The 14,730-nt window shown below is 53.5% G+C and overlaps 1 protein-coding gene across 3 annotated transcripts in view; it reads right to left on the bottom strand.

Moving 5' to 3' along the window:
• The window catches only part of CDH23 (cadherin related 23), a 413,185-nt gene that overhangs the window by 219,451 nt on the left and 179,004 nt on the right, over positions 1–14,730 (bottom strand). For all 3 annotated transcript variants that reach the window (XM_029931861.1, XM_029931856.1, XM_029931860.1), the window contains exons 8-9: positions 12,337–12,465; positions 4,586–4,664 (exon numbers count right to left, since the gene is read on the bottom strand). In XM_029931861.1, the coding sequence (XP_029787721.1) occupies positions 4,586–4,664; positions 12,337–12,465 (208 nt within the window). The remainder of the gene's footprint in view (positions 1–4,585; positions 4,665–12,336; positions 12,466–14,730) is intronic.

The raw sequence follows: 14,730 nt of genomic DNA, 5'->3' as shown, positions 1-14,730 counted from the left end.
CATGCTTCTCAGTCTGCTTCCCCACCTACACTGGAGACAGGGCCTCCAGCCCCACACATTCTCAGGACATGAGCACAGCTCTTGGCTCAGAGAAGACTCTCGATCCAACGTGGGTGGATGCCAAGAGTCCACATTTGTTGAGCACTTACTATAAAATCAGACCCTCTTCTACGTGCTTATACGTCTTTGCTCTCTGTATGTGCTTATACGTCTTTTGCTCTCCCTATGTGCTTATACGTCTTTTGCTTATACGTCTTTTGCTCTCCCTATGTGCTTATACGTCTTTTGCTTATACGTCTTTTGCTCTCCCTATGTGCTTATACGTCTTTTGCTCTCCCTATGTACGTGCTTATACGTCTTTTGCTCTCCCTATGAGGCTCAGGCTCCTCCCACCTCCATTTCACAGACTGAAAAACTGATGCAGATTACACAGCCAGTCAGTGGTAGCAAGTGAGCAAGGCAGTCTAACTCTGGAATAGAGCTGCCCACAGAAACAGGATGTGAGCCACATGTGGTATTTTAAATTCTCTAGTAGCCATTAAATATTAAAAACCAACATTAAAAAATAGATGAAATTAATTTTAATAATATGTCATATTTAACTCAGTATATCTAAAATAATATGAATTAGACATGTCATCAATATAAGACATTACTAATGAAGTGTTTTATAACCTATTTTGCATATTACGTCTTCAAGATCCCCTGGGTTATCTTACAGACTAGCCACCTATCAAGAGCTCAGTAGCCAAAGGGGAAACTATACTGGGCCGCATAGATAGCGGTCAGCACCCTGGACAGCAGCCACAGAGCCAGCACTAATCTGCTTAAAAGGATGAAGGAGGAAATGAGTGACTAGAAATTTCTAGGACCCCTGGGCCTGATCTTTCCTTGATAATCAATAATGCCTAATACTTTATGGCCCTTTAAAGTCTCTCTGGCACCATTTTATCTGCCATAGGGATTATTAACCCTGTACCATAGATAAAGATTATGGGGTTAAGAAGGCTTAAATGCCTTTCTCTGCTGCAGGTGGCAGAGCTGTGCCTCGAACTCACAACTCTGGACTGCAAGCCTAGTGCTCTGTATGGGGAGCAGCACAGCTGGCCCTTGAAGCAGGACTGTCTCCATCTGGCAAAGGAGGGTGTCTGTTGAGACCCCAGGTTGGGCTGGTCTTTGGGGATGGGAGCCCCACTTTGCTTGGGTCCTGGAGGAAGTGATGCCCTTGGTGAGTGGCAGGGCAGGCACAGGCTGAGGAAGTAAATGGGGCCCGTGCCAGGTCCTCTGTGGGAAAGAACCTTGTCATTCTTCAGTCTCGGTTTGGCCACAAGAGGCTGAGAACAAATTGATGGCGATGGAACCATAACTTACCTCTGAAGGCCTCTTTGTTCTTGGCAAAACAAAGGGGTCATTAGTAATGGTGAAAGTGCTGGTGTGCAGACATAAATCCCCCCAGCTGCAGGGCTGATAAACAGCCCAGAGGGGATGGGGGCCTCAAGGAGCCCAGCAGGTTAACTGCATGCCATGGATCACTCATGGGCTCAGACTTGGGTCCACCCACATGCAGACAGAGCCATCCCCTTCCCAGGCTCTGGAGGTGTCCAGAGACTAGGTCATGCACAATGGCTCTCAGAACTCACACCTGGCTCCAGGAGCCAACAAGACCCTCATCTTTCTTCTCAAATGAAAATGGTTCCCGAGCATTCAGGGCTGGAGCAGGCTCCCATAGGGTACTCAGGGCCAGCTTGGGGCAGTCGTATGAAGGTGCTCTCGTGGGCATTCCTTCTTCCTGCTTCAAGCCAAACAGACAGTGGCTGAGCCTCCCAGAAAAGTGAAGAGACTTAACATCACTGGAAAGGCAGGTGAGTGAGGCCAGATCTTTGACACACAATGGGCTTTGCAGCAGTGTCTACGCTGCTCAAGGGAAGTAGAGTTGAGGCCACATCCTAGCTTTCTGTCTGCTGCTCCCCTGGGGACTCTGCCCTCCTGCCTGTCTACCTGCTTTAGGCTCACAGTGAGGCCAGATTGCAGGAAGACCATGCCACCCCAGGGCTAGAGAAGGGCAGGTGGGAACAGGCGGGTGGGCACCCAGGTGAGTCACGTGCTCAGGATCTGGAGGGAAGGAGAAAGGAAACCTTTTTCTCAAGCTACCTGAAAAGGATTTGGGTGGAGCTGCAGGGTTTGTGGTGACAAACGCCATGAAGGAGTTCCGGGACCCTCAAGCCCACCCTATAAGCAGGTCCAAGTGCTATCTTAGCAAGGATGGCAACTATTTGCTGCAGGTGCTGCCCTCCCTCTTTCCACACCCATAATAGACTCTACCAATTGAATACTGAACTGAGCCTGTTTGGCTTCATGGTCCTCTTCAGGCAGCCATTACCAATCAATCACAGTTGGCATGTGAGAGGAAACCCATTTGTCATCCTTTCTAAAAAAGCCCCCAAAGCATATCTTTGCTGGCAGTGGGAATCCGATAAAGCTATGTGAAGTGCTTCAGGCCTTCCAGAAGTTTCTGCCTCCTGCCCCCACCTTTACACACATTGCCTACTGTAGTTTCACATTCTGGGTCTCCCTTCTCATCCTATTGTTCACACTTGGGGACCTGGCCCAGGAGAGTATGGCCCTGGAAATCTGATAGGATGCTGCTACAGGCCACTGTCCCCAGACTTCAGGCTCTAGAGCCCAACTCAGACACTCAAGGCTCAGCAGCTCTGCCCTCCAGGCTCCTGCTCCCAGGGGATGGAGTGAGGAGGAATTGCTGGCTGGGGCATCTTTGAAGGCTGGAGAGGGCCTGAGGGTCTGAGGCTGTCCTCCCAGTGTCACTGCAGGAATTTCCTGTCTGGCCATGACCGCAGGCTAGCTCCTGCCTCCTTGCTCCCCACCCTCATCCAGGCTGGGTATGTCTGGAGCCAGCACACAGCCAATGAGATGAGGAGACAACCCCCCACCCAGCCAGGTGTCCCCTTCATGCTGCCACCTTATCCTGACCCCTCAACTCTATCACCCTTGGGGCTCACTGCTGTTTCTGCATGTCTCCAGCACAAGCCCCTTGCCCCTGGGAGGCACTTGCTTTGCTTCACAAACTGAAAAACTTGTAAAGGAGGCCAGCACCGGCATGGGCCTCTCTCCTCTGCTCAGTGGGAGAGGCCCCCTAATTCTGGGGGCGGGGGGGGGGCTCTGCTTTCCTGCGGAATGGCTTCCTTCCTAATACTAGCTTTCCCACACCTTGGCCTAAGGACCACCTGCACCCTGAGTGCTGTGAGAAAGGACCATCCCTGGGCCCCACCCTGGTTCCTCAGCACGAGAATCTTCATGAGTGCCAAGGACTCTCTATTTTTGGTAGGAGCCCCATGTGTGGGGCACAGGAATGGGGAAGAAGAGGGAAGGAGGAAGAGGGGCCCAAAGCTATGCTGCTGCTGACCACATGAGCTGGGGGTTGGGTGGCATTTGCTTTGAGTCCTGGGCTTGGAGATATAATGGTAGTCACGCCAGCAGCTATAGGTCACAAAGAACCCACAATGCTCCTGGTTTCCTGTGTTCCCAAGGATGGGGGATGTTTCTTCCTACCAGCTAACTCTTGGCTTCCCAAGGTTATTATTGGCAGCTGGCAATAATAATGACAGCAACTAACACTTATAAAGGGCCTTAGATCCATTAATTATGTTCTTTACATATATTAACCATCTGAGATAGATATGCTTACTGCTCCCATTTTATGGATGAGAAACAGGTATATAGACCATCCCAAGACTCCATTCACAAGTCTCCATCCTCTATGTTCTTCATCCTTACACCTTCGTGTCTTTTGAGCTTTAGGGGAAAAATGTCCCCAAAATGTCACTCCCTGTTGTGGGGGTGTGGTCAGGAGAGGGGCTGGGGTAGACAGTGGCCTGGTGGCCTGCCATCCTCCTGGCCATCAGTCTGGCCTGCCCAGATGCACTAGACTGACCCTACACTGGGCAGGGCGAAAGGGCACCTGTGCGGTGGGCAAGGGCGCACAGGGACAGAGCCAGAGAGTGTGTGTGAGTGAGCAGCCTCTCATGGACCTGTCACTGGCTCCCTCTTTCCAAAGCCACCCAGTCCTGGGACAGCCAAACAGAGCTGCTACATGATCCATCTTTGGGTGGGGATATGAGATTAGGGACCCCATCACCCAGAACCTTCTTTGTAGCCTGTCACCAGTCCACTGAAGCGAGAGAGCGGACGGGGCAGAGAGGGCTCTCTGTGCCTTCCTTGCGAAGAGACATGAACTCCCAGGGTCAGAAATGCAATGGGAGCACAAAATTGGCTGCGGTGCAGCTCTGTTCATTCTAGAATGATGTACCAATGCCACCCTTTCATCACGTCAGAAAGGAAAACAAAGAAAAACCCAGAGCACTGAAGGAGGTTAGATGGGAGTCCCCAGTGACCCGGGCTCAGAGACCCAAAGTCCTCCGATGCCTCAGACCTTGGACAGTGGCACAGGCTCCAGTCACCCAACACCACCCCTGCAGCCCCCAAGATCTTAGCCTCAGTCCCAAGCACCCCTCCTCCTCCCTGGCTCCTCCCTCCTTCATCCCTTCAGTCCGCTTCCCCAAGGCCTTACCTGAGACGATAGTGTAGCCAATCCCCCGGGGACGTCCTTTATCTTGGTCAATGGCAGTGATAACTCGCACTGTTGTGCCCTGGGCAGGAGAGAGGAGGGACCTGAGTTGGGTTGCCCAGTTCCTGGGTGGCCATCTTCCTCTGTGCCTGTCCCAGCACCTGCAACTTCCTGCCCCAGGTGGACTTCTTGCTGCCAGGCCAGCCTAGGAAGTAGCTGCTGAGTGCTCAGGTCTCGGCTGTGCCCATCAACCTGGGGACATAACACTGAGGCCCTGGCAGACACCTCCAAGTCTCACGGAGAGGCCCAATCTTGCTGATGTTCTCATTCCCCCTGCTCCTCCCCATCTCCCCTCATCTGGTGTAACCACCCAGGAAAGAAGAGTGTCCAGCTGGGGACAAGAGATCTAGTCTCTATCTCAATCACCCATCAAATTGCTGTGTGACCTCAGGAGGTTGCTGCCCCTTTCTGGTCTCAGTTGTCCCACCTTAATATGAGTAACAGCAAAAACCCTGGGACCTCGCTTTCACTAGGACTTGAGTAAAGGAGAACATTGTGGATCAATTACTCTACTAATGAAAGTATCATAAATCTTAAAAGTGAGTATCTCCAGGGATGACTCAGGAGGCCACCAAGGTCCTCTGAACCACGCCCTATCCAGCACCACCACCAGCAGATCCTGCCTCAAAGGGCTCTGTCCCATACCCTGTTCATTCTCCCTGCAGCACAGGGGAAAAGGGGCCAGGTTCTGGGACCACCAGAATGAGGACTCAAGGGTCCCTGCTCTTAGGGAGTACACAGTCTATGGGGAGGGGTCATGAACAGATTCACAGGCACTGCGATACACACATAAGGCTGCTGAGCTGCAGAAATGCACCCCAAAGTGCACAAGTCCACCTACAGGAGCCAGTAAAGGGTTATACAGACAGCAACCTTTTGATGGGTCATGAAGAATGCGTAGGAGTTTTCCAGGGAGAGAAAATGATACGAAGGCAAACGATACAGCAGAGGCAGGGAGCTGGAGCTAGAAGACTCTCCAGGAAGCGATCCTGACGTATAATGGGCACATTCAAGTATCAGTTGATGGATTGGTTGGCTGATTGAATACATGAACGTGCAGAAAAGGATTCTCACTTCACCACCACCACCACTTGCTGAGTCACCCCTTGCCCACGGCAACCTTCACCTTACTCTCCAGGCCCTATCACACCATCATCCAGCCAGCCACGCCTGTCCACCAGGCCGGCCTGACATTCTCGCCTGGGCTACAGTTCTCCCTGGCTAATAATGCGTAGGACAGGGGCGCCTGGGTGGCTCAGTCAGTTAAGTATCCCACTTCGGCTCAGGTCATCTCACAGTCCGTCGGTTTAAGCCCCATATCAGGCTCTGTGCTGACAGCTCAGAGCCTGGAGCCTGCTTCAGATTCTGTGTCTTGCTCTCTCTCTGCCCCTTCCCCCACTCGTGCTTTGTCTCTCAAAAATAAATAAATTTTAAAAAGAAAAAAATTAAATAATGAGCAGGATGGCCTGTCCCCATCCCCTATGGAAATGTCAATCCTGGCATTTACATGTCTAATGACTAGCTCTCATGGCCTTGGTATTCTGCCTCTCACCCATTTGCTGTCCTGACGTCAGCAAGAGGGTGAGGTCCACAGGCTTTGTGCTCCTGAGCACCTTTTCCATGGAGAGCGTCATGTTCTCTGACATGGAGGCCTTCTGATGGGGAGGGCCAGACCCCTCCACTCCAACATCTCCCGCTCTCACTGCCAGACACAGAAGGGCAACCACCACCTCACCCGCCTGGGGCAGAGCTGCCCCTGCACAGCTCCCTCTCCGTCCTCTCCTGGGCCTGGGTGTGCAGCACTCTGGGCTGTGAGACGGTGAGACTGTTCCAGGAGAAAATTCTGCAGAAACTTGGCCACTGCCTTGAAGGAAGCAGATGTGGCTCCCTCCTTGGGGCCCCTCCCCTCCAGGAGATAGGAGCTCTGACTACATCCCCCGGGGGGAAAGAGACTGTTACAAAGTCAGAGAAAGACACCATTAAATGAGCACCTCCCCAGGTGGGTTCCGAGGATCTGATGGGGCCAGCACCCAGGGGGCTCCAGCTATAGCAAGTGCAGTTCTTTCTCAAGCACCCACTCTGGGCTGCTGCAAACACCTGCTGCTTACTAACTCATCTCACCCTCGCACCTACCCCAGAAGCCCCATTTTCCGGATGAGGAAACTGAGGAACTCGAGTTAAGTGGTCTTGCCATGGTTCTGTTGCAAGGAATGAATGGTGAAGCCTGGGTTCTATGTCAGTTACGTTGCCTCCAAAATGCTCTTGCCCGCCAGGCAACACCGCCTCTTTATCAGCTTCTGTGATAATAATGCTAACTGTCATTGATGAAAGTCCCTGCAATGTGGCAGGCGCTAATCTAGGCACTTCACAAGCATTAGCTCATGTCACATTCCGGACCACTTACATATTCCGTCCTTCCCTTGGGTTTTAGTGTAGTCAAGGCTCCTGGAAGTTAGTAAAGTGGTTTTAAAAAAAACAACAACAATCACACTAGCCTTGTTAACCTTCGCTCTCCTGGGCTTTCTGATCTGACGACAGACACTTCTGTAACATGTGTTACTGGCCCCAGACCCAGGCATCTGGCGGGGGGCAGGGCATCATTTGGGAGGCATTCATCAGACTTGCAGGGTCTACACTAACTGCTCCCCCCAACATCACCCCACAGAGGGTGCTTTTGGGGATGTCTGCCCTTCCTGGGCCCACTCCTCCATAGGAGGGGCCTGGTTTATCCCCAGAGGGAGGTCCCAATGGCGTGAGGCTCAGGTGCCGGGATGCGCTTTCCGGACATGTGAACGACTCCCTCTTTTTTAGAGCGCCATGCGTCTTGGGCCCCAAATGTGTTCCAGTATGACGGTCCCCAAGCAGCCCCTGGCCTGCTGAGGGCACGGGCTAGCCTGCCAGGTTAACTGGGCCCAGAGGCTACCAGGGCACCTTTCCAGAAAGTCTCTAACCAGTAAACCTCAAGTGGCACCAGCAGGCCCCCAGGCATACAACCTGGGAGCAGCTGGGCTGAGCTGGACCCAGTGAGTCCCAGGAGGACTGAAAGGGGCCGCTGGTGGCCGATGCAAATATGGGGTCTGGCGGCCAATGAGCCCTCAGGCCTCAGAGCCTTGGGAGCATCTCCCTACGGCCGCTCCCACCTGGGCTGCCTCCAGTCCCCCTGGCCGGTGGGGCTCAGCGGGGCCAGCGGGCAATCCAGGACGAGATGACGAGGAGGCTGGCTCTCCCCAGGAAGGGCCACACCTGAGCTTCTGGGAAGTGAGATCCAACAGGCTCCTGACAAAGTTTGGGGTTTCATCTCTTTTTGGGTAAATAAATCCATTTTTAATAAAACCCTGAGCTTTTAATACAAGTGCAGCCACAAAGACTGGAAATGTTATAAGAAGGAATTAACAGGGAGGAATGGGGGCTCTTGGGATCCCACGGCTCTTGTTTCAGAGTCTCCGTAATTATATTTTCAATATACTGAAACTTATTTCCAAAGACGAGGGGATGGAGAAGCAGCATGGCCCCTGCCGGCCCAGAGCCAGGCCCCTAATTGGCTGGCCCTTCAGACAGGGGTGGTGGTTGGCTGGGAGAACAGGTGGGAAGGCCCCAGGAAGGCCACCCTGCCACGAGGCTCCTCCTGTAGGGAGGAGGCCTCCTGGGAAATGAGGCTCCTCTAAGAGGCTAAGGGGGCACAGGCCTCCAGCATCCTGGCTCCTTGCGGTGGAAAGAGCAGTATGGTGAGGGAGTTAGGGGTTTGACTGTCTGGGCTGTAAATCCTTTGTGTGAGTTACTTGATCGCTCGCTGCCTTGTTTTCCCCATCTATAAAATGGGTGTAATAACACCCTCCACCCCTGAGCAGCTGATATTTGTAAAGTGCTTGGAGCTGCACTTAGTACACACAGCAAATGCTGTAAAAGTGACTGTCACTGTTCACTGGGACCCTGCGAGCAGGTGATGCAAGCTAAGTTGCCGTTCCCTAGACAACACCTGCATGTGATGTTCTAAAGAGCACATTCGGCCTCCCTAGCACGCCAGAACCACACTAGGCATCCTACGGGCAAGGTGTTTTCTGGGCATCACACAGAGCAGCTAACAGCCCAGGGAGAGCTAGCACTGGTTACACACCTACTCCGTGCCAAGCACTAGGCTGGGCACCCAACATAGGTGCCCTCACGTTTTCCTCAAAAGCCCCAATACGGGCAGATGTGTGAGAAAACGGGGGCTCAGAGGTTCCAGAATTGGTTTCAAGTCACAAAGTGTGGTGAGTGGGTGGGGTGTGGATGACTGGGGAATGGAGGGCGGTGCTGAGGTGGGTCTGGGGGACGCCACTGCTCTCTGGCAGAGGTGACAAGCCCAGGGTTCTGTGCCCAGGAGGGGTGCCAAAGCCGGGGTGGGGGAGGGGTGCACGACAGCCCCTGCCTCTGAGGTCTGGGTATGGGTGGGGAAGTTGGGGAGCGGGGGAGAGCTGAGAGGAGCTCAGACTTCTCTAGAAGGAACTTGGGTCTCCCTTCTGTGGCCTGCCTTTTCCAAAGCAGCTGGCCAAGGCGGGAGTTAGAGCTGTGACCCATCAGGGTATGGCGGGGCCTTGGGGGTCCCGGTCCACCTCTCTCCCCTGGGACTGCCTTCCCATTTCCATGACAGGATTAAGGACTTGAAAGGTGGACACAGTTTGCTTCAGGAGGTGGGAGGTGCCTCTAGGGGGAGGGGGCCAGTGGGGGCTGCAGGGGACTTCCGACAAGAGCTGCCACAGCAGATTCTGAGGCAGAAAATCCTATTTCTCACTCCTTAATTCCAGTCAATTCCAGTCAAAGGGCTGATAGGCATCAGCTGGCAGTAATTTGTGCAGTTTATCCGCTCTTTTCACCTTCTATCGGTCCTTCACTGACGGGCAGGCCGACATGCCACTGCTCGAGTGAGGAAATTAAAATTTGATGCAATAATCCCAAATAAGAAGGATTTTATTAGGTAATATATACACTTTAGATGAGGCAAGCTGGCCTGATACACTGATAGAGAGAGGCATACATGCTGGGCGCCGCAGATAAAGAGGAGTGAGGCAGTGTGGGCCGGGGTCCGAATGAAGGTCCCGGGCCTCCAGAAGCAAGGCTGGAGGGAGGCTGCCTGCGTCCTTGAAGGAGGAGGCCCAGCCGGCCATGTGCGCCCTGGCCCTGGCCGGCCTGGGAGGCACTGAGTTTAGTCAGGATTCCACGCTGTAAAGGGACATGCAGGGCTCGGATCAAGGCATGGAAACGGATTAGAAGCCTGGGAAAATCAGGCTTGGAGAATGTGGGAATTGGCCTGGGGCAGAAAAAGCTGTGCTAGGGACACAGAAATGACAGTGCTCCTTTTAAGCGCAGGGACAGGGCGGAGAGGCCGAGCTCTGTGCACACGAGAAGATTCTGTGGGTGCCCTGGAGAGTTTGAAACCGCCCACTTACTTCCGTGTCTGGCTCCCCTGAACCCAGTCATGACCTAAGTAGTGGGGCTCAGACCTGCTCCCTGGGAGCCTCACGGCACCAAAGCGACAACCGACTCACAACCACCGCAACTGAATGCCTTTCTGGGTACTCTACGCAAGCATGCACCCTCTGATCCTTAGAACCTTCAGGGGAGGCAGGACCACAGACGGTCTGTTTCCCAGTGACAGAGCCGTCCAGAGCATGTGAGATTTGGCCAAGGTGGGTGCAGGGACCTGCTCCAAGCTTCACTGGCTGCCTGGTTGCCATCACATCCTCACTCCAACCAACAGGTTGGCTTTTAGCATCTTCTCTGCACTCGGCAATGGGCACGATGCCCTGGGAGACCCACTGGAAGCCTGAGACCTGCTCCCACAGACTCAGGTACATTAACTACCAGGAGCTCCAAAGTAACCCACTCACACATCGGTGAACTTTACAGGTGCAACTATACTTCAGGGTTAAATTATGCAACGCAGGGAATGCTGAGGGGAAAGAAATGGCTGGCTAGGTCTGCAGGCTGGTGAGGATAAAGCCAGGAAAAAAAAAAATCAAAGAAAGGTGGCCAGTGTGAGTTAAACCAGTAGAAGGGCAGATTTTATACCGGTGATAGGAGCGGCCATATGGGGTGTTGAAGATGGCAGGGTGGGGAGAAGGCTGGTGTGGACAGGACGTTGTGCATTCATTTGCTCATTCATCCGTCCGTTCATTCCACAAACACATCCTTAGCACCCCTGATGTGCTAGGCCCCCAGTAGACCCAATCCCTGCCCAACTATGCTTCTGGTCCAGCAGGAAAGCAGAGGCTGAACCAGCTGTCCAAGAGTGCTGAGTGCTAAGAAGTGGATGTTCAGGGGCCTGGGACAGTTGGAAGGGCCCATTTCCTCTGAAAGATGGGGGAAGGCCTCCCTGGGCTGAGATGTGTGGGGAGCAAAGAGACTTTGGAAGGAGACAGTCTTTAGTCTCAAAGGCTAGAGGTCCAGCTGTCCATGGACCACTAAGAAAGAGAAGGTGAGGATCGGAGGGCATTGGGATCTCCCCCTCCACCTTGCAACAGGAGACTAAAAAGGAGCATTTTATGGCCTGTTAGATCCTCCAGCCCATACCTGGCCCCAAGAAGGATGTGGTTACCCACACATGCCTGGAAACTGAAACACAGTGCTTCGAGGATGCCATGGTCAGAATGGACCACAGCTTCCAAAGTGGAGGTCAGGCTTCCCTGGCCTGTGGTGGCCTATAGGTACAGTCTGCAGCCTGGTCAAGGGAAGCCTGCCCCTTACTGATACCCAATCCTGTGAGTCTGTGCAGGTGTGCAGGTGGGTGCCCTGCTTTGCTCTCTACATAGTGTCTTTCCTTTAAGCACACTGAGTTCCCTCAAAAGGAAGGGGACACTTTTCTTTCTATAAAAGAGGCTTCCCCAAGCTGCATGTCCAGCATATCTGCCAAGAAGAGCCAGCTTTTCTTAATTTAGCAGCGCAGTGTGTGTGTTTTACTCTAGTTTGCACAAAAGCATGGATGGCTCCCAGGCAAGGGACGGGTGGGCAAAGCTGCCCACTCCCAGCCCCGGCCACTTGGGGAGTAGCACGTTTGGGTCTTGAAGATTCCATCGTAACCAACTGAACCAGTCAGACAAAGCGCCCAAGGGCAGCCAATCTATAGGCTCTAACCATGCGACATAGCACAGAATCATGAGCTCAACCAATCAGATGCCTCTTTGGAAAACTTGGACTTGAGACAACCAAAGACACAGCCGTTAGGAGGGGCAGCCAAAGTTGTGTGCTCTTAGAGAAGAGCCAAGCCGGGGAGGGCTGGGTAGTGGAGGGCAACCCGCCACCATCTTAGGCAGCCTTTGGTTGGCTAGGAGAGGCAGATTGGCCCATGGGGCATGTGGCTGAGCCCAAATCTGTTTTGGTAAGCGTGGCTGAGCCCAAATCTGCTCTCCAGACCAGCCTGGTTCCACACCCCTGTTATCTCACACAAATCTTTGTGAACTGCTCCTATTTGTTTACACTAGTAAGTCTTTGTTTTTTGCCTCTTGGAGCTCCCAGGGGACGAAGCGAGGGGGTGAGGACATGGGGTGCGGTATGAAGAAGGGGGCTGAGTTTTCACTGTGCTGAAACACCATCACTGACATGCACAGAGATTGAGGGGAATTAGACATGCCGAGGAAGGGCCTGTCCTACCAAGCGGGCCCCCCTGGCCCTAAAGGAAGCTCAGAGGGAAGCCCCATAAGGGCCGGGGCGCATCTTACCGGAGGAGAATGCTCATAGATATTAGTGCTGTAAGGCAGGTTGATGAAGATGGGGTCCATGTCCTGGACATCTGTGATGATGATGGCCAAGTTGGCCAGGGTGGATAGAGGCCTGGTCTTGTCTTGATCCTTAGAGGACAAAGAATACACAGCCTTAGGTTGTGACATTGTTCACACACGTGCACACACACACACACACACACACACACAGACCTGCACACATGACACCCATGTGCACAAACACACATGCCTATGTACACATGTGCTCCTGCACTCCTGCGCCAAGATCATTGGTACACAGGAGCTTAAGAACTCTAAGCACCCACAGTGATCTCTAACCTGTGCAGGAAAACACAAACAGGGCCCCCAAGGCCCATCAGAAGGTGACTTATCCAATGTCACAGAGCGGTAGAGCCAGATCTCCTGCCCCAGCCCAGCCTACCCCTGATCATGCCGGATGTCTCACAATTGGGATGACTGGCTTAGAGTGAAGAGATAGCACTGTCCTGAGCAACTTCTCTCCATTCAGGCCGAGGCCCTGGCCATGCCCACTTCCTGCCCCCTTTCATCCCAGGCAGCAAGGGAATGACCAGGATGGGCGTTCCTCAGAAGAAAAGCCCTCTCACAGGAGAGGGGGCTACTCTGAGACTCCCCGCCACCCCCCACAGGGGCCCGTCTGCACCCAGGGTGTACTGGTCAAGCAACTTTTTGGACAGAACCAGCAGGGGGGCGCTCTGAGGCCTGTGGCATTTGGGGGACTCTGGGAAGAAATCCTGAGAGGTCATGCAGGCCACCGCCCTGTGGCCAAGCAGGCCATGCTTAAAAAAAGTTTTTTTTTTTAATATAGTTTATTTATTTTTGAGACAGAGAGAAACTGAGCACGAGTGGGGGAGGGGCAGAGAGAGAGAGGGAGACACAGAATCTGAAGCAGGCTTCAGGCTCTGAGCTTTCTCTGAACCCGATGCAGGATTCGGACCCACGAACCTCGAGATGTGACCTGAGCCAAAGCCTGCTGCTTAACCAACTGAGCCACCCAGGCGCCCAGGCAGGCCATGTTTAAACCGTCCTAGTCAATTGGAAATTTAGTCTTATGAAAGATCACCAAGAAAGGAAATCAGACACACATCTTCTACTACCCCCAGTACACAGCCCATCATGATCAACTGATAAAATAGCCCATTGCTTTTGAATAACAATAGGCAAGAGGAATAGAAACAACATGCTGAATGCAGATTTCGTACCAGGCACTGTGCTAGTGCCTTGTCTGCTTTTGCAGATACTATGTGCCCATTACTCAGATATGTTCACAGAGACTCACAGAGGTTAAGTGACTTGTCCAGAGTCACACGGATGGTACATGTGTGCCAAGACTCAAACTCAGATCCTTTTGCTATACGAACCTGCCCTGTTTTGAGCTGGGGCCCAGATATCATCTCAGTCCCTGACTTGCTGGGTCAGTCTGAATACGTTCTCTTCTTTCTTGGGGTCTCGATTTTCTTCTTTCTGAGATGAGGGGGCTCAACATGACCTCCGTGGACCCTCGGGTCTGTAAACTCTCTGGTCTGGGATTTGAGAGTGACCATCCTCTGATTAGGTCTCCCTTGGTCTGGGGTGACCTGAGCAATGCAAAGCATTCCCCCCATGCAACAAGCCTAGAGCCTGTTGCTACCCTCCAGGTACAGAGGTGCCGAGGAGGCTTTGGGGAGGAGGGCAGGTTGTCCTAAGAGTCCTCAGGGACAGCCACGGAGAGAGTGAGGGACTTTGGGGATGAGGGGTGGGTGCAGTTGGGTAGGGGAGAGTCTGGACGCAGGAGGAGCTGGACAGAAGGTCCACTGGGGAGGCAGCTTCCTAGGCTCCAAGACAATGGAACCCACAGCCCAGACTTGGGGGCTGCCAGTGGCAAGAGCTTTCTGCCAGGGCCCCAAACAGCCAGGCAGGCAGTCAGGGCCAGCGTGGGAGGGACAGAAAGTCCCATGACCTTTGCGCAGGGGAGGCCAGTGATTCTCATTTGCCATTAGCTGTCTTCTGGGGGCAGCTGGCTTTGTCCAGCCTGGCCCCTCCCCTCCCCTCCATCCCACAGTCTTGGGGCCCCTCTGCCTTGCCCCTGCCACAGATGCCCCCATCCAGCTGACCTTGGACTCTATGGCTGGGGAAGGGGGACAGCAGAGGGCACACTGGCAGGGCAGGCACCTTGCTGGGCTCCCAGCTGCAGCTCTCGAAGCTGTTTCCAGGGAAGTCCTCACATTTCCCCACCCATGTCCACCTAGGGGCGGCTGGGACCCCACACTGCTCCCTGCCATGGCACCAGGAGACTCTCCTTGGGCAACACCCAGCAGCCAAGGGCACAGTATGGGTCCTGGAGGGAGGGCAACTGTGTTTCCTTCAGATGGAGGC

The sequence above is a fragment of the Suricata suricatta genome, chromosome 2, assembly GCF_006229205.1.
Source record: "Suricata suricatta isolate VVHF042 chromosome 2, meerkat_22Aug2017_6uvM2_HiC, whole genome shotgun sequence".
NCBI lineage: Eukaryota > Metazoa > Chordata > Mammalia > Carnivora > Herpestidae > Suricata > Suricata suricatta.
The sequence above is the reverse complement of the archived record's forward strand: the minus strand, read 5'-3'. Positions and strand labels throughout refer to the sequence as shown.